The sequence below is a fragment of the Anser brachyrhynchus genome, assembly GCF_964034855.1.
Source record: "Anser brachyrhynchus genome assembly, chromosome: 4".
Classification (NCBI taxonomy): domain Eukaryota; kingdom Metazoa; phylum Chordata; class Aves; order Anseriformes; family Anatidae; genus Anser; species Anser brachyrhynchus.
The window spans coordinates 4952174-4976000 of record NC_137698.1 but is presented as its reverse complement, the minus strand read 5'-3'; the positions used below and the strand labels follow the sequence as shown (position 1 = coordinate 4976000).

The 23827-nt window shown below is 39.1% G+C and overlaps 1 protein-coding gene across 5 annotated transcripts in view; it reads left to right on the top strand.

Annotated features, from left to right (window-relative positions):
• Positions 1 to 23566, top strand: part of SGMS2 (sphingomyelin synthase 2) — a 36867-nt gene extending 13301 nt beyond the window's left edge. For 4 of the 5 annotated variants that reach the window (XM_080591055.1, XM_080591051.1, XM_080591052.1 and 1 more), the window contains exons 2-6: positions 12759 to 13419; positions 14206 to 14323; positions 15186 to 15339; positions 17831 to 17997; positions 18818 to 23566. In XM_080591055.1, coding sequence (XP_080447181.1) covers positions 12965 to 13419; positions 14206 to 14323; positions 15186 to 15339; positions 17831 to 17997; positions 18818 to 19021 — 1098 coding nt within the window. In that variant the 5' untranslated portion in view covers positions 12759 to 12964 and the 3' untranslated portion in view covers positions 19022 to 23566. Of the gene's footprint in view, positions 1 to 8792; positions 9069 to 12758; positions 13420 to 14205; positions 14324 to 15185; positions 15340 to 17830; positions 17998 to 18817 lie in introns of those variants that run through there. The other variant, XM_080591053.1, reaches the window with a different exon arrangement.
• Positions 23567 to 23827: the final 261 nt, after the last annotated feature.

The window sequence follows — 23827 nt, the reverse complement described above, 5'->3', positions numbered from 1 at the left end:
TGAAGTTCTACTTTCTATTCTTTTAGAAGAAGTGATTCAATAATTTCCAGTTGAACACTTAGTTCTTTCTCTTGTTACGCAGCTGAGATTCACCACTTATTTACTATCCGCTGTGGTTACTTGGCACGCGCACACAACATCACTTGTCTTGGTGAGTCTGGAGATGACATACAGTTTTGTCAGCTGGAGCTCTGGCTGCTGCAGTGTGTCTTTTGGGGGAGAACTTTTTCCAGAACCATGTTTGTCACCTTGTTTATAGTTACTGTCTTTCCAAGTTTCAGCTAGCCTACATAAAAAATCCTTCAAGTCTCTTCTTACTTCTTTCCAAATCAATGCACATTTAGATGTCTGGTGGGTCATGGGATAGGATGCTTTAAAATGCTTTTTGAATCACGTCTATAAAATGCTTTCTATTTCTACTTAATTCTATTCAGAATCAAGTTTGAGAGCTCTAGGACCACACATGAAAATGTGGCTGAACGGTGAGATATAGATATAAATATACTTCTCCAAGTCTGTTTTCTCAAATTTTTGTTTGCTCAGTCACAGATTTCTTTATCTTGACCTTGCTATTTTCCTTTGGCCAGAACTGGGAGTATTCTTCATGGTTAGTAAGATGAATGTCAGAACGAGATTTGAGTTCCAGCTTGGTTTTGTTTTCTACTGTGGAAAAAGTATCTTGACTCAAGTTAGTGATAGTCATGTTACTGGCCAGGTCTTTAAACAAAGAAATGGAAAATGAACAATATACACATCTAGTAAATAGGGATTCAGAGTGAGCATCATGAGCGTGGTTCTTTAAGTCCTTTCTAAGAGCCTTAGGCAGTAAACTTCTCAAACTATTAGGTGAGAAGGGGAAGAAAATACATGAAAGGATTAAATGAAAGTCTCATGAGGGGCTTGACAGAAAGATTTCATTACTGCAGTGATGTTCAACGTGGGGTTGTTAAATGCTAGAGGACAGAAGATACTTCATATCAAAGGCTGCAGTATAGCAAGGAATAATGGAGAGAGGTTTGTATTATTTTGGAGATGTCTAATTACTTAGGCAAACAGCTCTGAGAGGCAGTAAAAACACATTAATAGTACTCTCAGCCTTCTCAACACCTGCCCACCTCTAGGGTGGTGCCTCAAATGGAGATGGCGAAATGTCTGGGAAAGGTATTGCAGAAAGATTTCAGTGGCACTTGTGATTGCTGCCCCACTCTTACCATCCATTAGAAACTTTTATCACTGCTACCCCGTGCTGTGGGGAGATGTGTGACAGCCAGAAGAACAGATAGCTCAAAGGAAGCATGTTGTGTTCATCAGTCTGCAGAGGAAACAAAAATGAAGAAGGAAGTGTTGAAGTACATAGCACTTTTAAGTGTTTAAAGCTAAACAGTGTCATTTTCCATGACTAAATATTAAAAGGAATTATTTTTTCTTGTCAGCATAATGTGGAAAGTATGTTCTTCTATTAATAGAGGACCTTGAGCTAGTGGAACAGTTGAACAAGTTTAAGGAAGACCATGGGATTGGGTTAAAAATTTAAATCATGATGACTTTAACTGTATAGTACTTAAACATGATGGGTAGCATTTTGGTAGGGGGAAAAAACAGAAACAGTTATGGCAGTTATAACTTCAGTTATGACAAACTAGCAGCTAGAAAGATAAATCAGCACAACAGCACAGATTCCTGTTAATTTCCTACATAAACATTTGTGTATATTAACGGTGGTATTTGTTGTTCAGTAGTCTTAACTTCTGCGTTAGAAATAAAACCAGATGACTACTCCTGAAATACTGGGGCAAGGGAAGTTGCAAACGTAAGAGAAGAAAATGGCGGTGGGGAAACCAACAGAAGCGCGGCCATGTCACGTAATGGCGGCTGCGTGAGGGACCAGGTGTCGCGTAGTGGAGGTGGCGCGAGGGAGGAGAGGTCACGTAATGGCAGCCGCGTGAGGGAGGAGGTGTCACGTGGTGGGAGGCATCGTGTAATGGCTGCTGTGCTGTGCCGCGCCATCTCCGTGCTGATGCGAGGCTCTCTTGTTTCCTGCTCCCCACCCTCGGTCATAGCGGCCTCCCTGTGCCCTTCTCTGCTGCTCCCCTTCCCTGTGCTCCTAAGGTGGGCTGGGAGGTGAGACCTGTGCTGGAGGGCTGCTGTGAGGGCGAAGCCCTCTTCTCCAAAGTTAATTGGGTGACGTTGGCAGTAGGGTGACGGTTGGACCAGATGATCTTGGAGGTCTCCTCCAATCTTAAGGGTTCTATGATTCCATCTGGTGACCTGGCTTGATAAAGAGGGCTGAGTATTGCTGGCTCTCACTGGAGTTTTGGTTGTGCTGCAGGAGCATCAAGCTGCTGATGGCAGGTGGGGTTGGGAGCCCCTGGTGGTAGGGGCAAGGTGAGTGAGGAGACAGAGGGAGGACTGCAGCAGGGAGCAGGCTGTGGTTCATCATCTGCTCCGTTTGATCTCCATGTTTTACCATTAGTGACAGAGGATGTAATGTGGATGTCATCCCTCCCAGTTACTACTCATGAGGCTTTCTAGGCAGCTGGACCAGAGCTGATCACACTGAAAGCTATTTAGGGTATGGGTGTGGGAGAGGGAAAAGAGAAGGTGCTCAGGGTATTCAGTGAAACACACCCTTCCAGATTTGTTTAGCACTGTGGTGTGATATATCACATGGGGTACAATGTGTCAGGATGCATGTGTGGGATACACTCAAATAGGGAAGGAAAAATAGGTGGGATGTTACTGTTTCTGAAAAAGGATGTTTTCATTGCTTGGGCCTTTACGAGTGTTGCTCTTATGGAGAGGTCTCTAATTTGTAATGTGGCGTGTGACGAGGACTGAGGGATATGTGAAACTAACTTAGGGTATGAAGCTAACCAGTTTTAAATGTGTCCTGTCCTCAGATGTGGTGTCTTTATGCTGTCTCTGAGGACTGTAGTTACTGGGTATCTTTTTAAAGTCATATGCCTTGCAAGGACTAATATCTGTACTGCATCTTTATTAAACACGACTTGTGAGGGATGAGCCTCTGTGTTGTACTGAGGTGCTAAAATAGCTTTTGTCTGGGCTGTACAACTTGTGCATGTGCTTCTGGCTTATTACCTGCTAACACTGTAAAGTGCTCTGTGGATTTAAGCAACTGCTATCCTCTTTAAACTCTTAGGAAGAGGGTTTTTTATTGCCTCAGGGAATACTTGGGAATGTTCTCATAAATGTGACCTTTTACTTTGCAACTGGTGCTATGCTTCTATTTGGGAGTAGCACAAGGGAAAAACTTGTCAGGCGTTATCTTTTCAGTAGTTGCCGAAATATTTTTAGGATGTATCACTGATAAGTTTCCCCTAAGCGTGTGGCTTTCTAACTGCCTCTTGCCTGATAAGCTGTAGCAGTGTCACTTTAAAGCACACATTAGTCAGTGTGATTGCTCACCACCCTGTGATGAAAGTGGTGACTAACCTCTCTGTCTGACTTTCCACGGTGAAGCACAACCTTTACCCTCGGTAACTGGGTGGAGGATTTTAGAAAACATTATGAAACATTGCTGCCTCTTGTGTCGCTCCCGGTGGCTGGTAACCGCAACTTTCCTGCGATCTAGAGAAGATGTGGGACGTCAGATGTGCTGCTAGGCTGCCAACAAGTCTTTATTGTGTCCTTTGGGGAAGGATCTTTCTTTGGGTAGTGGTTCCTTGACAGCATCAGGAGGCTAGAGCAAAATAAGTGATCAGCACAGAGAGGGCTGAAACACTCAGACAGTGAACTACATAAGAGCATGATGATCCTGAGCCTTATTTTGGCATTTTTTCCTAAGTTATCTTTTGCCTGATAAGACTGAGGTAGTACAGTGGCTTCTACTTTTTATGGAGTGTTTATAAAAAGTTTTTATTTAATGAACGGAAAAAAGGATGCAAGCCCAGTGCTGCTTTGCAATGTTACAAAATAGGCAGTCGTTCAGTACCTTTTTGTATTTATTTGAAAGCAGCTGACTGGGAGCTTAACTATCAACTCAGTTCAACATGCTGTTCTGTCCAGAAGCATCCATTAAAGGGCAACAAGATCTTGGTCAGCAAGTAGGATCCTTTGGAGTCTGGGGACCAAACAGCTGAAGATCTTGAAGATGCCTTCAAATGATTAAGGCAAACCTACTCAGTGATGTTCAGAATGATAGAGCTCAGATGTTTTTCCATTGTTTGCATTGCCGTTGGGGTCCTGGTAAGTGCTTCTAAGGAAAAACTGATATAGACTCGCAAGTGACAATATGATAATCTGTTCTGAGAGTGTTTGAATGAGCAGTACTTCTGTAATACAGCTTTATCTCATGCTTCTTCAGAATCACGAGTGACAAGTGTGTTGGCAGCCTATCAGAGAATGTAGATAAGCTTCCGACTTCCAGATTGTCAAACTGCAATCCACTTTTTGCATGTGTTAACGTAGTGTAAGCATAAACATTGTACGTCTGAAAGATGAGCTTGGCTCTGGGAATATTTTTACTGTAGCAAAATAGGTATAATAAGTAAATCTATTAAGCTCAGTCCTATTTTTCATACCAAAGTGTACTTTGCTCAGATCTGGTTTAGGAGTGTTTTCTGTGATCTATGTGCAGTTTGAGGCATACATAAAGGATGGAGAAAGTGCTACTGTAAAACTGGAGACCTGGAATGCTTAAAACTAACTAAATCTTAAATCACTGCTATGAAGGTAGCAGAGAATACCCAGCTTCTTTTCTTGTTCTGATCCCCAAAGGTAATCCTAAAAATTTGGTTGACCAAAGACAATATCAACTACTAACACTTGTTTCCTGCTAACTGTGATATAGGTAGTAATATGATGTAATAACTTTCTCTTGTGTTATCTCCAGCTGCTTAACTTACTTCCGGTGTAATTTACCTCCCGATCCTTTTATTGTGACTACCAAAGACAAGAATATATTGCAGCTCTATCAAATGTTTGAGCCAAACCTAATAAGAGTGAATGAAGTTTAAAAATACTACTACCTAGAAACTGGCATCTTGTACGTGAGTGTATATATCTTTAATGATAGAGTATATCAATCTTATTATTTTGAACACTCTTGTTCAGTATGAGTGTTCAGTTTTGGAACAGCACATTAAGAACTACTTATTTCGAGAACCTGCTGAAATTGTGACAAATCGGTCCTTGATAAATTCCAGAAGTTAAAATATTTTGATGGATGTTACAAAAGCTCCAAACATTGGGTGAGAGACAGTAATTGTGAGCTAACTTTATGTGAAAATGATCTTTATGTGAAAATCGTGCGACTAACAACCTAAATAAAACTACCTGTTAAGCTCTAGCAGGAAGAGCCAAATGTAGACAAGCTTTCTTACGCTTGTCTTAAAGCTGTACCCTCAGTCAAATATTTCCTTTAAATAATAATTGAGGTTGCGGGGTGGGTGCAGAAAAATAAAGGAGATGCTGGTATGGGAGCAATTTGAAGCCCAGGAAGAAAACCCATTAAGATTCCCTGCTCGCTGTGTATCTTTCCCATTTACATTTTTCCTCAGTGTATTACAGAATCACAGAATCATCCAGGTTGGAAGAGACCTCCAAGATCACCCAGTCCAACCTCTGACCTAACACTACCAAGTCCTCCACTAAACCATATCACTAAATCTAAACGTCTCTTAAAGACCTCCAGGAATGGTGACTCAACCACTTCCCTGGGCAGCCTATTCCAATGCCTAACAACCCCTTCAGTAAAGAAGTTCTCCCTAACATCCAACCTAAACCACCCCTGGTGCAACTCTAGCCCATTCCCCCTCGTCCTGTCACCAGGCACGTAGGAGAACAGACCAACCCCCACCTCGCTACAGCCTCCTTTAAGGTACCTGTAGAGAGCAATAAGGTCGCCCCTGAGCCTCCTCTTCTCCAGGCTGAACAAGCCCAGCTCCCTCAGCTGCTCCTCATAAGACTTGTTCTCCAGACCCCTCACCAGCCTCGTTGCCCTTCTCTGGACTCGCTCGAGCACCTCCATGTCCTTCTTGTAGCGAGGGGCCCAAAACTGAACACAGTACTCGAGGTGTGGCCTCACCAGAGCCGAATACAGGGGGACAATCACTTCCCTAGCCCTGCTGGCCACACTGCTTCTTATACAGGCCAGGATGCCGTTGGCCTTCTTGGCCACCTGAGCACACTGCTGGCTCATATTCAGCCGACTACCAACCAGTACTCCCAGGTCCTTCTTGGCCAGGCAGCTTTCCAACCACTCATCTCCCAGCCTGTAGCACTGCTTGGGGTTGTTGCGCCCCAGGTGCAGGACCCGGCACTTGGCCTTGTTGAACTTCATGCCGTTGACCTCAGCCCATCGGTCCAGCCTATCCAGATCCTCCTGCAGAGCCTTCCTACCCTCGAGCAGATCGACATGCACCTAACTTGGTGTCATCTGCAAACTTACTGAGAGTGCACTCTATTTTATTCACTTTAGCAATTGCTACTTCTGTTCTAATGTTTCTGGTTGAAAAGCTGTGCTGCTTGATGATGGTACGTGTCTATCTTTAGAAAATATTAAATTTGTTCCAAAAAGAAACCTTGTTCTTAGCACCTGGGTGTGTGCCTCACAGGAATTCCAGTTATCCGTTTGGGTTACTCGGCTGTCTTCAAGTCTGAGTCATGTCCCCTCCACTCCCAGTGAATGTTTGGTAGCTTTGAGTAACTGTTTAGTTTTTTTTAACTTATTTCTCCAAACGCTGAATGTTTTCAGGATGGCCCTGTAGCTAAGCAGGTGCTTGCTGCTTAGCTACTGAAGTACTCTTAATTCTACCCCTAGGTGGTTTATAGGCACCTCCTATTTCTTGATAAGGGGGAGTCCCAGGTTCCACGATAGAAGGAATATGGTATTTTAATTAAATTAGTGTAAGGACAATGTGGAAGCCAAAAGGAATACCCCCTTTTGGGGGAGTTGTGGATGTGAGAGTTGTGGGGGTGTGGGAAGGGGGCTAATTGTGTTTTTTTTCCTTTTGGTCTGAAAAAACTATGTACTTCTGAGGAGTTCCTTTCACAGCCAATATCACAGGATGATTACGCTGTTAGTCCTCTCTGTTACTTCTCTGGGTTGTCAGCTTGGCAGTAAGGGAGCAAAAGCTTCCAGCAAGGGTGGGTTTTGGTTTTGTTTCTTGTTTTCCTCATCGATAAGGCTTCTGCATTCTTTCAGAATAAGAGAAAAATAGCTTGAGAAGGCACTGTGAGGGAAAGAAAGTCTTTGAGTTCCTACAGACCAGATGATATAGCACCTTGAGCTTTCAGTGTAAACAAAGTTTTGACCACAGCATGCACTCAGCTGGAAATAATCCTGATGAGACATCAGAAATGATGGATCAATAAGCCTTGCAGTCCTGTCAAAGTACCAGGAAGGAACACCGCTCTTTCCTGCAAGCTGTAGGTATAATTGCTTTTGCTTAATAAGTTAATATAAAAACCTGGAGGCTGCTTTGCTGCTAGGTTGTTAGGTTATCGTTCTTTTGTTGTTCAGATGCCATTTGATATTTAAGGCTTATGTGGGTGTCATTAAATGTTTGAAAATAGTCTTCCTTTATTGAAATTACTAGTGGTAGTAAGTAGCTTCCTCCTTTTGCCCACAAGTAAGTCAACTGCATACTGTGAAGCACTTGATATTTTTCATTAAATGCATCATTCTTCAGATGTTTCAACTGTTCAGGATACAAAATGCATCTGGTTTTGATTGCTGATCTCCCCATCAGTGGCTGCTGTGACACATGTTGAGAAGGGCTGCACAAACTTAGTTGATTATGAACCAGTTCTGTGAAAGTCTATAGATAGAAAAATTAAACTGGGGCTCTTGTCCATCCAGTGGAAATCAATCTCTCTAACTGAGAGAAAATTGATTTTTTTCATTTCAATGTGTTTTCATCTAAGTGACTTTTTTCAGGAATTGGAAAAATAATTTGAAAGTATAAAAATTGAAAGAAAAATCTGAGGTTAGGTATGTGGTAGGAGAATGGAATTAGGTACTCTCCAAGACTGGATATTTTACGTATGATTTTAAAAGAAACCCTTGAGCGCTGCATCTCTCTAAATCTTTTTACCCCTGGTTGGAGGGGTGAAGCTAAAATCTGACTTGGAGGAGAAACGGAAAACACACTTTCCTTTGTAAACTGTTCTGCAACATCAGGCACAAAGCGAAGCAAGCTTGAAACTGGGAGAAAAGATGAAAATAAACCACGAGTGTGACAGAAATAGAAACATTTTTCTCAGTGTCTTCTGTTCTAGCATAATATTTATGTCGTGTCAGCTGACAACAACAATGGTAAGCATTTTCAAAACCTGAAGGCCTACAAAGAATGGGGTGGCTTGTGTGGACTTGAATCTCGGAGTCATAATGTTGCCTATGTTCAGATACTTCTGATGTTGAAAGATGCTTCAAGAAGTTACATTTGAAAGAAGATACAAATCAGAACCTTTACTGGCATGGCAGTGGAATATTTTGCCTTTATCTTCTCTTTCAGTTAAGTGGAACTGATGGTTCCTTCTTTAAAAAAAATTCTCTTGCTTGTAGAGTCCCAAAATGCATGTAATTCACTGGCAAAAATGAGTTGTGCAACAGCTTAGTTTGGTCTCTGCAGGAAGTGAGGGTAATGGAATGAAACTGCAGGTGTCTGTTGGTCCAGCTGGAACTGGACTTTGCCTCACCCAGGAAGACATTTCAACGATACTGGGTTTTTAATCCATAAAGTAAACAAAGAGGACTTAGTATAGCAACCGTGCAGTCACTGCTTTGAACTCTCAGAAAGTGTGCTGTAGCTCAGACTGTGGTTATAGGAAGCCAAGGTTTTGCAGAACCTTTTTTCCCCTGCTTTTAAGTGAGAAGCTTCTTGAGTATCCCTGTACCCTTTCCACTGGGGGATCGTATTGCACCACGGTGCTAGTTAAGAGAAATCTCAAGACAGGTTTAACAGGAATGTCTGAACATCTGAGTGCTTCCTGCTTGTACTAACCCCTTCTGGAGAAGCAGGAAGTGTTTGGAGGTGGGCTTCAGGAGAAACGAGGAGTCCAGCCACATCATTCTTCTTGCTGCTCTTGCTGCAACCACTGAAGAGGTACCATGAAACAGGTTGCTTGTAATGTTTTCTTAGTTGAGTCAGGGAGTGCTTTTTTCAGTTCTAAGAATTTTGTGATATGACAGATTTACCTGTTAAACTGACTGATTCCATCGTAGGATAGCTTCTTAAGTGAATCTGCCAAGTTAAATTTTTAGTTCTGTGACCTATGACTCTTCATTTTTCTCTTCGATGTATTGAGTTCAAGACATTATGTTCTTTCTAATCTTCAGTGATCAAAAGGAGCGTGACTTCTTGCAGCTTGCAGAGTAGGTTGCTTGCAGTGATTTAGTGATCCTTGAAACAGGTATATGAGATGAAGATTAAATGTTAGGAAACAAAAGGATGACTTCACTTATGAATACTGCATTAGTGTAATGCTCCGTTAAGGTCTGGTGTTACCTTAAAGCTCTGAAGGGAAAAGCCGGTGCTGAATGACTGACTACATTTCTTAAAAGGAGCTTTATCTAATGTTGTATTTTGAGGATTAAAATTGGTGTTTTGGGGGGAACGCAGTCTTCCCATGCATGTTGTATGGTCTTAAGTGAATGCTAATGTATGCTTCATATTTTCAGGTTGGGGATGTGCATGCTTCTCAGACGTATGTACATCTGTTGAGAATCAGGAAGGAACGGTCAGCTAGTAAGATTTCATAAATGAAGAGGCTTAGGCTCTAACTATTCTGTCTATAGAATAATAAGTCTATCATACAGTATACTTCTATTATTAAAAATTGTGTGAGCCTGAGAGATTTATGATCTCTGTTCATTAAAAGAGAAGATTATTTTTTCATTGCTTTTGGAATGGAGGGCAACAGTTGGCACATGATTTCTCATTTTCCCCCATCTATTTTCTGGGAACACGACAGAAATCGTTGCTTGGGCTATGATGCTTGCAATTAAATCAAGAATCATGCAGGAACAAAACGACACCATGTTTATCTCACAGTAATTTTATTTAATGAAACTCAAACTGCTTTTTCTATGAAATAATGCCTTTTGGAGCAGAGCATATAAAAGCTTGTTTTCTCTTGCTGGTCTTCAGGTGTTAGCCATTGGAAATGGACTGCTGTCTCTAACCTGTTTAATTAGAGGGTAGATATGTAGGAGGTGAACAGAAAGGAACCTGCTGTATGATGACCAGCCTAATTGGAGCTAGGCTTCTTTGCTTCTGGAATCAGATCCCATTAAAACTGGGAAAGTAAACAACGATAAACTTGAAATAGGCATCAAGTAGGCTGTGTTTTCCCTTGTCCTCTCAAGCTTGATTTTTAACTTTTCACTGCAGCTGGTTCCCGTAAACTTACTGATTCATAACAACAGGTGATATGTATCTTGATCAAAGTACATGTACAGTGTTAACTTAAACAGGGGAAAGTTGTAGTATGCTCTCACAGATTCCTCCCTAGTGATCTTGCTCTTACAATTTGGGATTTAGACTGTGTGTGAAGATCAGGTTTTGTTCCTTCCTTCCTTCCAAATGCTCACACACAGTTCCAAAAACCTGAAAAACTGTTCTTTCTCCTTGGAATTTGGATTCGAATACAGAAGAGTACAAGACTTACACAGAAATTAAATGTTAACGGTAAAATGTCTCTTTGCCTTGTTCTTGGAAACAGCTGAACTGAGGAGAGAGCTTTTCTGTGTGTTTGTGTGGCTGTGATAAAACATCAGGACGCTTCTGTACCGTTACATACATATGAATGCAGATTTGACCAGTCTAAAGAAATAGTTATGCAAGGGTACTACTTTCTAGGTATAATTTAATTACCGATGGCGTAAGACTTTTGAACGCTAAATTAAAGTAGCTAAAGGTTTAACTCTAGCTGTATCTCCATTTATCTGTGTGTAGATGTGACACTACAGCAGAAGTGTTTTTTCTGTATCATCACTGAAGTCTTGGGTCTTATCCTTGTCTTTAGCAGACAGGGGAAGGAATGCGTTAAGATGAGTACATGTGAAAGTTGAAATGCTCTTCTACTCTAGTATGACTACTGATTCAACATCTGCTCTGAAAGAATAATCTTAATTTTGACAAGCACCACAATGAAGTTGTTGCCCAGCTGTTGGCTTAAGCATCCCCTTCTCTTAGGAAAGCAGAACTTACTGTCAGAATAAGAGGGAGGAAAAAAGCATCAGAAATAATCACTTGTCTTCTTCAGGTTGTCACTTTTGCAGGTGGGGGAGTTGTTTGCTTTGTGTGTAGCTTCTCATGCACTTGATAGGGATTTAGAAAAAGCCAACCAGTGACAGTGAATTCTGGAGACACCACTGAGAAGTTGATTTAGAAATACTTCTTGAATATTTTGGGATTAATTGTATGAATCTTATTTGGCATCAATTAATAAGCCATTTTGTCGTTAGGCTGTAAGAAGAGTAGATAGAATATCAGTAGTATTTATGTGCTGACCATGTTAAATAGCTTTCTTTAAAAAAAAAAAAACACCAAACCAAAAGTTTCCAGACTGTCTTGAGTTTAGATTCTTTGCTATAAAGAGATGAGTTATTAAACAAGCTTTTTCTAAACAGACTGTTTTCTCTTAAACAAGGTCTATGACGGAACGGGGAGATGGGCAGCTCCAGTTACCATCCTAATCACTGAATTGTACACACAGCATAGCATTACAGCAGCAGCCTGTTTTGGCATGCAGGTGTGAGGTGGTGGTGGTGGTGTTGGGCTTTCCTCTTAGAGAAGCAATAAAAAAAATTAGCAGGTAGACAGCGAACACTTTGTATATTATTTATTTTGTAATGGGAAATGAACAGAATAAAAACTGCATGCTACAACTATAAGCAAGCAGTATCACAGAACTTTAAAGACAAAACTTGGCTATTGCTTCAACTAGAACTACTTTGGTTCTGTAGAGGTGAACTACGTTTTCTTTCCCTGTAGAGAGTAGTATAGAAAATGGCTTTCACTTACCTAGTGAGAACTTTAATGGGTGCCTTTAACTGTCGGATTTTCCTGAGTTGATAAATACAGCCTGAAATAAATTCTGCACAATAGTGAATCTTGCTACTCATTTATTTTTAAAACATCTATTTAGACCCCTTTTTATGTAAACCAATGGAAAAATACAGATCACTCATATCTTATTCTACATATAGATTACCATAACTAAGAATCTAATCCAGAAGTATTTTTCAGTTCTCTGAAAATCCAGATGTTTAGTGGGTACTACAACAGCTATGGTTGAAATACTTCTAGTTCCAAGGATATTTAATTGAACTATCCATGAGTGAATTTTCTAGATAATCTGATTTTATGCCTTACAAAATGAAATCCTGTAGTGGCTTTCTCTTTTCTCATCACCTCAACTAACGAGATTGGCTGATCTATATGGATAAACCGTGTTAATATACAGTAACCGTATTGCAAACAGGAGTGATTATTTTGTACAAAATGCCCTAGAGTGGTAAAGTTCAGAATTGCTGCACATGTGGATTGGTCTTAATTCTGACAACTAAAGTGAGACCTGTGATGATTAAAGTCTGTGCATCTTTTCCTTTTAAAAAAGAAAAAGCCTAAACTGTAACTTGATAAGTCTAATCTTGAATTATTTTACAGTATCACCTTTAGTTTCTTTTTGACTGTATATGTAAAATGGATGTAAACATGTATAATAAGCATTTCTAAGATTTGTTCACTGTCACATTAATAGTTCTGAAGGTCCTGAATTTTTTTTTGCAGATGATACAGCTCTAGAGAAAAAGTTGTCTCCACAACTTGCTTTACAGTATCTTTTCAGCACAATGGACTCATTTTAAGAATTTTACCAGTAATCAAAAATCATCTAGGAACGAGAACACTGGACTTTGAGGAGCAAGAGACCTTAAAGAGAGCCTGGAAAACAGTTACTGAACGCCCCCCCCAGGTTTGGGCCATACAGCTTGGGAATGAATACCATTGAGACAGCAAAGCTTGAAGACCATATGGAGGGTCAAAACAATGATGCTTCTAATGGCTACACACGACCTACTCTCTCAGTCAGTGAGGAGAACAAAAATGGCAATAGCAAACCAAAGGGCTTGTCCAATGGCTTGCGAAAAACAGCAAAGAAATATCCCGATTACATCCAGATTGCTATGCCTGCTGAGTCAAGGAACAAATTTCCTCTGGAATGGTGGAAAACAGGCATTGCCTTTGTCTATGCTCTCTTCAACTTGATTCTAACAACTGTCATGATCACTGTGGTCCATGAGAGAGTACCTCCGAAGGAACTTAGCCCTCCCTTGCCTGATAAATTTTTTGATTATATTGATCGTGTGAAATGGGCTTTTTCCGTATCAGAAATAAATGGAATGATACTAGTTGGATTATGGATATTCCAGTGGTTATTTCTTAGATATAAGTAAGTAGCTATGTTTCTTTCTCTCTGTTTCCAAAGCATTGGTTTCTGTCATTTAACTCGGGTAGCAGAAGAAAGCTTACAGTAGAATCTGTAGCTTTATGGTAAAATAGGTCTGGCAGAAAACGATGAAGGGATGGCTATTAGAAAGATGCTCCAGTGTCCATGCTGGATACAGAGATGTGGCTTTCTCCTGTTTATCATGTAGTGTTTTTAAATTGGAATTTGACGTGTACTTTCACTCCTCAAACTTACTACGGGATTGGGCTTTCCAGAGTTGTGATTACTGAAACGGCTACATTTAAACAGAGGAAATCAGTGATACTTTAAAAAGCAAAAAAAAAAAAAAACCTTTTATGCATCTGAGGAAGAAGCCACTGTCTTCTACAGCTAGACTAGAAGCTTGTTCTTTTGTCTTGATTTGTTTAAGATAAACATGTACTCGACTTCCAAATATGAGAAGAAAATAGAAGGTCATTGAGTCAAGGGAAACTATACGTGACAGCACGCCTAAATTGCATGCCTAAATCAGACTGAGGCCATGTTAAGATAGTTAGATAGCTTTGCTGGGAACTTTGTGGTATTTGCTGTATCCTACTATGATCAAGAAAGACTTTTTAGTATTTGACTTAAAGTAGTGCTTTAGAGAATTGCTTAGGCAAGGAGCAGTGTACGGAGCTGCTCTTTAATTCCGTGTATTTAGCTATCTAATAAAGCTAGAGCTCTAACTCTTACATGTGTATCCTGCATGTGGCCTTTGTAGTTAATCCTTTTTTCCCTTACTTTCAGATCAATAGTGGGACGCAGGTTTTTTTTTATAATAGGAACTTTGTACCTGTACCGCTGTATTACTATGTATGTTACCACTTTACCTGTGCCTGGAATGCATTTTCAGTGTGCGCCAAAGGTAAGAGCTCTTACTTCCTAATTCTTGTCTTAATTTCGGCCTGAGTCATTATGGCTTATTAGAGCAAATACTAAAGTGAATTTGTCACCTCTTTGGGTAGGATCTCATCAACCTTAAACAGTCTATTCAGTTTTATTCTTTCCAATTGGGAAAACTTGACTTAAATAGTTCATCCACTATGTTCTTTTGTTATGAAAAAGTTTAATTTACATCACTGTTGCAGAGTCCCTCAACTATATCTATATTGCTTTAATAGCTTGCACAATTATTTTGCCTGCAGGCTTTATCAAAGGGTGGGAAGAGGCAAACAAAGGGAATCTTAAACGTTCTTTCAGCAAAGACACTTTGCTGCCATTGAAACGAGGGTTTACTCAAACTCTGAGAAACTTGATAGCTCTTCAGGATTTTTTGTCCATGTGAATATTTCTCTGATTTTGAAAAAAGAAAATCCCCGTATCTTTATGATACTATTGGTTGGAACTAGATGATCTTTACGGTCTCTTTCAGCCTTGAGCTATTTTATTTTTTCCTCTAGAATTAACCTTCACCTTAGGTGAAACTGAGTAAAAGTATTTGCCAAATATTTGCGTGAAATAAAGACCTGATCTGAATGCATGTTTTTTTAAAAAAAAAGCCTCTAAATCTGAGTAAATTGTGACTTAGATTGTAACTCAAACAATTTTATATTTACTAAATTTAGAGACTGGGGGGGGGGGGAACGTAAAGAAAATAAAGATAAGTGTGTCCTTTTCTTCCTGTCTCCCCAACTCAACGTAAGTTTGCATAAGAACTTTATCGGCAAATGTTTTCAGGTAATTTACACTGTATCTTAACTTTTGTTTTACTTTTCTTGATGGTCTAGTTGAATGGAGATTCTCAGGCAAAGTTGCAGAGGATCCTGCGACTGATATCTGGTGGTGGTCTGTCCATAACTGGATCTCACATCCTCTGTGGAGACTTCCTGTTTAGTGGTCACACTGTAGTGCTGACACTGATCTACCTGTTCATCAAGGAGTGTAAGTTATGACATATTTAATACACTTTTGTTGTTCATATCTGTTGCACTGGGAAAGCACGTGATAGGAGTGCATGTAAAACTGCCCTCCAAAAGTTACTGGTCAACTCCACACAGATTGTACACTTAGATGCTTGAAAATACGAGTCATGACTTTGCAGAATGAAAATGGAACTGGAATGCAGGTATAGTAAAAGTGGCGTGGGTTTTAAGGGCTTAATGGGACTAGACGTTTCACTTCTAGCTTTATATAGACTGATTGGTTGAAGCAAGCCAGCATTTAGTTATTCATTGACAGGTTATTCAAATTTTGGCTAAAACACGCTGCAGACTAGCTCTGTGCAGGTTGACTGCTTTGGGTTTGAAGGGATTTTTGTGGCTTGAGCATACAGTCGTTGCACACTGCTTCTACATACAGAACCAGTGTTCTTCTAAGCGTGCAGTATGTTAGTTACATCAAACAGTGGAAAGTGGTGTGGGTTGTTTTGCTCCTCGGATGTTGTCTTCTAGAGCCTCTTCCTCATGACTTTGAATTTGATAAGAGTTTGGCAAGCACACAGGAGATAATAGGGTTACGGCTTCCCCTTCTGCTTTATAGTGTTATTGGGCATGGGGAGGGTGAGGAATCTATCTGTGCTGCTCACACAGAATCAGTTGAAGTTCTGTGGAACTGAGCGCCAACTTTGGAGTCTGATATATGGTAAGCAATACGTCTGTCCTTGTAATTTGTCTGCTTATAAATGAGTAGTGAGGAGTTTCCTTTTCAGTTTGCATGTTTGGAACTGGAGTCGTCTTGGTGTCACATCCCAAACTACACAAATGCTAGCTTGGCACATGTAAATGTATAACTCTTCACTGAAACAAATAGGACTAGCTAGCATCAGTTGAATGCCTCCCTCTGTTAAAATGCTGAGGGAGAGGTGTGTTGCAATGCTGCGTTCTGCCTTTAAAAACATCTGAAAATGCCAGTTTAATATTGTAAACTTGAAATCTGCAGATGCAAGATGGTTTTATAAGATTTTATAAGAGGTTTAGGATAACTAATTAGTCTCCTGACTCTTAGGCCTTGGTCATCTGTGTAAAGTGAATAGTACTGAGGGAATGGCATATGTAACTCATCAAAATTACCAGTACAGTATTAGGAAAATGGCCTAAAACCAAATTTGTCTTAGTTTGTGGATGTAACTGCAGCTGAATGCTGTTCACATACCCTTCAATGTATTTAGTACGAGGACAGATGCAGATAACACATTATTTAGTGATAGTGTAATTCTTGTGCTTTTATCACAAAGGGTTGAAGACTTGTGTCATGCAAATTCTTGTAATGAGTCCTTTGCTGCCTAACTATTAAGCACATATTTCTGTGGGATTGTGCTCTATAACTGGTTCTCTCTCAATGAGATGCTCTCTCATTCTTTTGATATGACATATTTCAGTATTAGATGCATTATGAGGCTTTTATTATTTCCAGTTTAGTGGATTTGTTTGCATTTTTTTATCCTTTGCTGTTGCCTCATTTATTTCCCCCATACTCCAACTTTTTTTGCCCAGAATAGTGATTTATATTTCTAGCCTTGTGTGTCTTGCTTGGGGCTAGTTTCAACTTATTGAAATGAATTGGCTTCCGATTCTTTTTTTAATCAGTAAGTAAGAATTTGTCTGTAATGTTTAGGGGGACTTGAAAGCTTACTGTTCTGGCATATGCACCGAAATTCAAGTCTTACAGCCGCTGCTTTGCACAGGCCTATATCAAACTGTAGCTGGGTAGGTTTGAGATCAATAACTAGTCTGCTGATGTGTAAAATTAAAAACTGACCATAGGACCACAAGGGAAGGGGTGCCAAAACCTCCCACTGCAAGTGAAATGAAGCCTGTTAGCCCGTCAGAAGTTATGAATGGTCTTTGTGACACCCAAGACCTTCTTCAGTGGGGAGAGAAAGGGAAGGGAACTGTGCCACTGAAGTGGCTTAAATACATTTTGAAGAATAGCTTTGCTCCCACTTACTAATCTCTCATGAAAAAGTGTAAATTTGGACTGTTATTCCCTGTACTGTGTAGTGTTTTGCAAAGTAGACATCTCAGTGAAGTAGCTAAAACCTAGGAGTTAAAGTACAGGTGTCTTTTTCCTATTTCATCTGTGATTTGCTGCTCAGTTTACATCAGTTCTAGACATTGGACTTCAATGAAAGCTACCTCAAGTATAGACTAAAAAAGGATGGGAGATTCAGAGCAGCCAAGTAAAATAACTTTTTTCTAGAATATGTGGAAAATAGAACTGGTGTTAACTGGAAAACTTAAATTGACTAGAAAACAGGTGATGGTCCGTCTGCCTCTAGTGGCAGCTTATATTTGGTTCACTTGAGTTCATCGTAGATATTTTATGCTTTAGAATTTAGTAGTCTTACTTTTTTTTAATTTCCTTCTTAACCCACTGCGGATTGCTATAGTAATATGTTTGCTTTTGTTTTCCCTCTACCTCCCTGTTTTTACAGATTCACCACGTCATTTCTGGTGGTATCACTTAATCTGCTGGCTGATGAGTGCTGCTGGCATAATTTGTATCCTTGTTGCTCATGAACACTACACTGTAGATGTCATCATTGCTTACTACATCACCACACGGCTCTTCTGGTGGTACCACTCAATGGCTAATGAAAAGGTGAGTGGCAAATAAGTTTAGAATCAATGTATTGCATTTGTTAATTCTGCTGACTGGCCAAAACTTAATTTTGAAATAAAAATTAGAATGTCAGTATTGAAGTTTAAGTGAGTTTGTCAAGGAGCTTGACTTTACTATGGTTTAAGTAAATATTTAATGCTTTGTTAATCTGTTTTTAATCTGGGATTTAAGTTCTAAAAAACATTCCTGATATCTTGGCAGAAAAACACTTTTTTTTGAACTTTAATATTTTATTGCTGTTGTGGATGTACAGAATAGCCCTTGATTATTTAAGCTTATGAATCAACGGTAGATAATTTAGGTTGGTGAGAGAAATATCATTCACCTAGACCACCTTGAAATTCCATTGGCAGTTCTGCTGTAAATGTCATTTAAATGTATATTATTCAGAAGATATTTTCATTTATTTCAGTGTTTTCAAGTAGGAACATAAAAGGGCTTGAGAACTGACATTTTAATCTGGTTTTCAGCTACTAGTCATCAATGGAAACATGACATGCCTGAAAGGACTTTCCTTCAAAAAGACTTGAGTGCTTTGTCTCCCTAAACTGTATAGCATTAGAGTATCCCTTTCTTAAAGGTGCTCGGTTTGTAGTATGTTTGTATTATAGCCTACTTGAGTACTCATCAGTTTTTTTCCATGCTAAATGCAATGTATTTACCTGCATTTTTGCAAGACCACGTGCATATCTGCAAAGGCATGTTAATATTGCCTTTTTTGGTCTTAAATGATCATTAGTGCTTTAAACTGATTGTTTCTTTGTGTCCTTTTTCTCCTTACCTACTTCTGTCAATACAGACTCTAAAGGTCTCTTCGCAGACAAACTTTCTCTCTCGAGCGTGGTGGTACCCAATATTTTATTTCTTCGAGAAGAATGTGCAAGGCTCTGTTCCTTGCAGCTTTTCCTGGCCAATATCTTGGCCTCCCAGCTGCTTCAAATCTTCATGCAAAAAGTATTCACGGGTTCAGAAGACGGGAGAAGACAATGAAAAATCTACTTGAAGAAAAGCATCTGCTCTGTTTTTTACCAAAACTTTAATGCTGTAACCAAAGCTCTTAAGAGGACTATGCTAACTGAAGAAGTGGACCAAACTTCTGTGCAATTGATTGGAAAGACAATTGTAGATGAATATATTGCTATTTCGTAATGTTTTCCTATCATCACGCTGTACAGATCTATTCTACTCTTCAGTGCTAGTAGAATGCACCACTGATGGGACTTTTCCTGAAAGAAAATGGAGCAGGACTTTGCTTTACTAATGAGATAGAGGTGCCAAAGACCACATTAACACTTTCATTACTAACTATCGCTCATCCACAGAAGCACCCAAAAATGTCATCTTCAGAGATCTGGAGTGTAAGGGCAGACACATGCTAAACTGTAAAAGCACGATATCAGTGTATTGAAGTATACAAAAAATAACACAATTGTGGGAAGTGGTTTGTTTGCACTATCCTTGCTAATGAAGGTAAGACCTTTACGTGACTAGTAGAGCTGGAGGCGAGTCTTGAATATTTTCTACATGCTGTGGGCATGAATATCTTACGACCCTAAAATACTACTACCACTATTATCTTCCATATACTCTACTATATATCAATTTTTACATTTTTATTAATATTTTATATTTAAACTGTTGTGCTACCGGATAACTTTGCAAATTAGGAATAGCTGCTAACATCAGAGCTCAAGGAGCCTAAAACATTATTTTTTAGAAAGGACGCAATTTCAAAGTCTAAGTCTCTAACTGCAGTTCGGCCTTGTGTATAGAGCTATACAGTGACTGTTGGTGTATGTATATGCATATACACAAAAGCACACACTGTGTAGTTAAACATGTTAACCAAAACTACTCATATGAAAAGAGTGATCATACTGTTGATAATTCAGGCAAAGTCCTGTTGACCTCATCTGCTTGAGAGACCGGGTCTGAAATGGGGCTATATTTAAAATGAACTTTTAATTTTAGTAGCTATTTCCTGCTGAAACTATGTAGCAAGTTTGCTTGGGAGCCATAGTTCCGCATCGAATTTATTTTTTTACCTGTTGGCACATATTTCTGTGACTTAATTGGAAAAAAAACACACAAGGTAAATAAAAGCAACAGTAGCATTTCTTCAATTATTACCTGAAACCATTTCATAATAAATTTCACTGGGGTATAACTCATGCGAATTCCTTTTTTTTTCCCCCAGGGTTTTAGTCCAACTAAAATAGCTATATGAGCTTGTTGGCTGAGAATGTAGGAAACCACCATGGTGTAAACATGTAACAAAAATGCAAATTAACAGCTACCTGGTTCTTGTTGCTTTTTGTTTTGTATTGTTGGGGAAAAAAGCAAACTAGAAAACTAGCATACCATGCTTAACAACTCATTGTCTGTGTTCATTTCTGCAGTTAACTCAGTTTCGTTTCCAAGTCTTCAATTAATCCTGATAGCAAAGCAAAAACTGCATTAAGAGTTGAGGTGGAAATGGTGTTTATTTTAAGAATGTCTTGAACTGAGTAACACGTGTGAACATAGTTTAAATAATGACAACTTGTTTTTAAAAAGAATCCAGTTGAAGTATTAAAACGCAATACAGAGTATTCAAATGATTTTTTTAGTTAAGGGGATCAATAACTAAGTTGTACATGAGAATTAATGTGCATTTCAAATATTTTTGTGCGTTATCAAAGTAAAATACAATAAACAATGTTCTTTACAATATATCCTTGGCAAAACTTAGTTAAGAAAGAAATTCTGCTGATGTTTGGTTTTGTTACTTTAAATAAGCTTCTCAGAGTTTTCTAGCATGCCCCTGGAAGTTGCGTGTGTATGGACATACCTACACAGTCATTTGCTTGCTCCTTGTAGATCTTGAGCTGCTAAAAGGCTGGTATCAAAACACTTGCATAAAAGTCCTTTTCTTATTTTACCACTGAATTAGTTCAGTGACAGTCTATAAATCTCCCAAGATGCTTGTTGGATCACTAACTTCATAGAGCATAATATCTTTTTGAAGCTGAACTCTAGGCTTTGATATCTTAAATATGTTCATGTTAAGCCACGTCTAGTAATACTATCTTCTAGAAAATCGTGAATGAATTTCACTAGTGTTAACCATGCCTTGAAAATAACATGATGCAAAGCATTCCAGTAAGGAGCTTAAACAGTGGCTTTCATCTGGTGGCTGAATAACAAATGCTTTGATAACATAGGTAACTAATCATCTGCATAGCCACTACTGTGTCTCAGTGGGTTTTCTGTAAAACATCTGCCAAGTAGAATTTCTTCATGCAGGATTAGGTTTCTTTTTTTGCACAGGAAACTCCTATTGATGGAAGGAGAAAACATAATAGAATGAAAAGATTTTGCTTTTATTGGTCAACGTGAGCTTTCATTGTGCTGCTGAATTTGATAGAAACTTCTATGGTAATGCAGAAGTAAAGTAAGTGGCAGCCCTAGCGCAAAATACTTGGTTCCTGTTCTGGCTCAATCCCACCTTAAGTGCTCAACTTTTCTCTGCTGTATCAAACACCTCAAAAGGGTGTGTGTTTAATTTACAAAAAAAAAAATCCTCTATCTCTATGGCTTTAAATTGTTCTTGCAAACTTAACACAGATGTGCTTGAAGACTTTTGGGGCCTATATATATGGTGATGAAATGGGGTAAGTAATGCTACATGGTAGTGCTTACTGCAGTAGTAGTCTATCCAATCCAAAACAGCTGGTACATAAAAACTTTAAGAACATAGTGATTATTGTATATGAACTGTATGAAGCTGAAAGCAGTTCTAAGAGGGAAGGGGATTGCAGTGGGTGAGAAGAACAGGAGGATCTTGGGATTCATGTAACTTATTGGTCACTTGATTCTAGGCATATTTGGGCTATATATGCCCTGCTATTTAGCAGTATGTTATTTATTTTTCCTGGAGTTATGATAATCTTAGATGTCATGAGCTGCACCTGTACTATAACTATAAATAAAATGCTCCTTCTCTCTACTGAAGAGCATCTACATGTTGAACTCTAGGCACTTAACAAAAAGCTACACTTGAACACCTGGCTTATCAGCATGATTTGAATGCTGCTGGGTGCTCTGCACTGCCTAACTTTAATCCAATGTTAATTGGAAATTCAAATGCCAAACTGCATTTAACAGCGTAACCTCAGCATTTAAAATGTGCTGCTATGTTGTCATGCTGCAGATGCTTAATTCCGATGTCAGAAATGACTAACACTTGAAAGCACTGTAAATTGAGATGTCTGCTATGTGCTTAGCACTCCCTTGTGGATGTAAACGGTACTGGATGCTAATCATTCCCCCCTGTTCTTGGAAAGATAGCTACAGTTGGGGTAGTAACAAAAAGCTGTGCTAAACATTTGCTATGAACTGTAGCACTTTTTTTTTCAAAGGAGGGAGGAAAATCAAGACTCTTATGTTAAGATAATACATCCTTCATATAACTGAGAAACAAAGCTCAGTAATACTTGTGAGTTCTGGAATACTTCTAAGACATGAGAGAGAATTCTGTTAATTAGATCACTGCAAATCCTCTTACCCACATCTTAAATCTCAATCCGTTCAAACTCTGACTTTCTCCCATCATTAGTATCTGGGTAGATAACTTATCCTGCCTAAGTTTGGTACTGAACCAAATCCTTTGTCTCTTTTCAGCAGACATGAAGTACAACTTATGACTCTGGAGATCAGCTCCATTTAATTTCAGTGCAAGATGAAGTCTGCCCATTTACTATTAAAGGAACTTTCCCCACATCTTTTTCTTAACTTACCAAAGCTGTCTTAAAGATTCATGGGGTAACTTTACAAACCTGCTCAATCTAGTGGGTGCATTGAACAAATATTTGGAACTAGTTTTCATTTCTGGCAGGCTTCACAGCTGTAAAGCTCCATTGGTACCTTGTCCTTTACAAAATGTTTTGGACTTGCCTAGGAGTCTTCTGTAGGTGCGCAACACTAAAATGATTACTGTAAGACTGAATAATTCCAAGTTGAAGTGCTCTCCATACTGGGCACTAAAATTAATGGGACTTAAATTCTGTTACTGAAAAAAGGATCTTAAAAATAAATACTTCTGTTGGCCACTGTTCAAATGTGTTGCTGCTTAAGTGCACATAAAAATGTCCCAGCATGCCACCGAAGTAATTCTGCTTGTAAGTTAAGCTGCTTATGTTACTTTATGATGCTTTCCAGTGCAAGGGAGAGAAGAGTGCCAAGACACTGAGACTGAACAGAAAGCCTTTGCGTTTGTAGTACTTAAAAAGAAAAAGTAAGGAAGATGAATACATTGGAGTGATCGTACTATTGCTTTTTTTTACAAGAAATTGAGCTACCACTACAGTTAACTTCCAAGTAAGGTAGAATTAAATTACATGCAATAGTGCTGTGAAGAATGTACGACTGGAAAGTAACAGGCACTATAAAGGCACTATAAAGTGAAGTGCTTAACAGTACAGATGCATGTCTGCTGTCAGCTGTACTGGTTCTCATCCATAATATCCCCTACAAGAAAAACATCGGGTAAGAGATGCTTATAGATTTTTTTTAAAAAAAATTATTAAATTTTTGTGAGCAGTTCCTCCAAGCTATTGCTAGTAGTTCTTGAAACGAGAACAAAGTGCTGTGATACTTACAATATACTGAACCTTGTCCTAGTTGGCTCAGGTTTCTATGGAATTAACTATTTGTTTAAACCTTATTAACCTAGAAAGTATGTAAGCTATCTCTGCCTAGCCTGAAATACTTATGACATGCTGCAGGAGAGAAGTTCTGCTTCTCAGCTCATTGTTTATTTCACTAACTA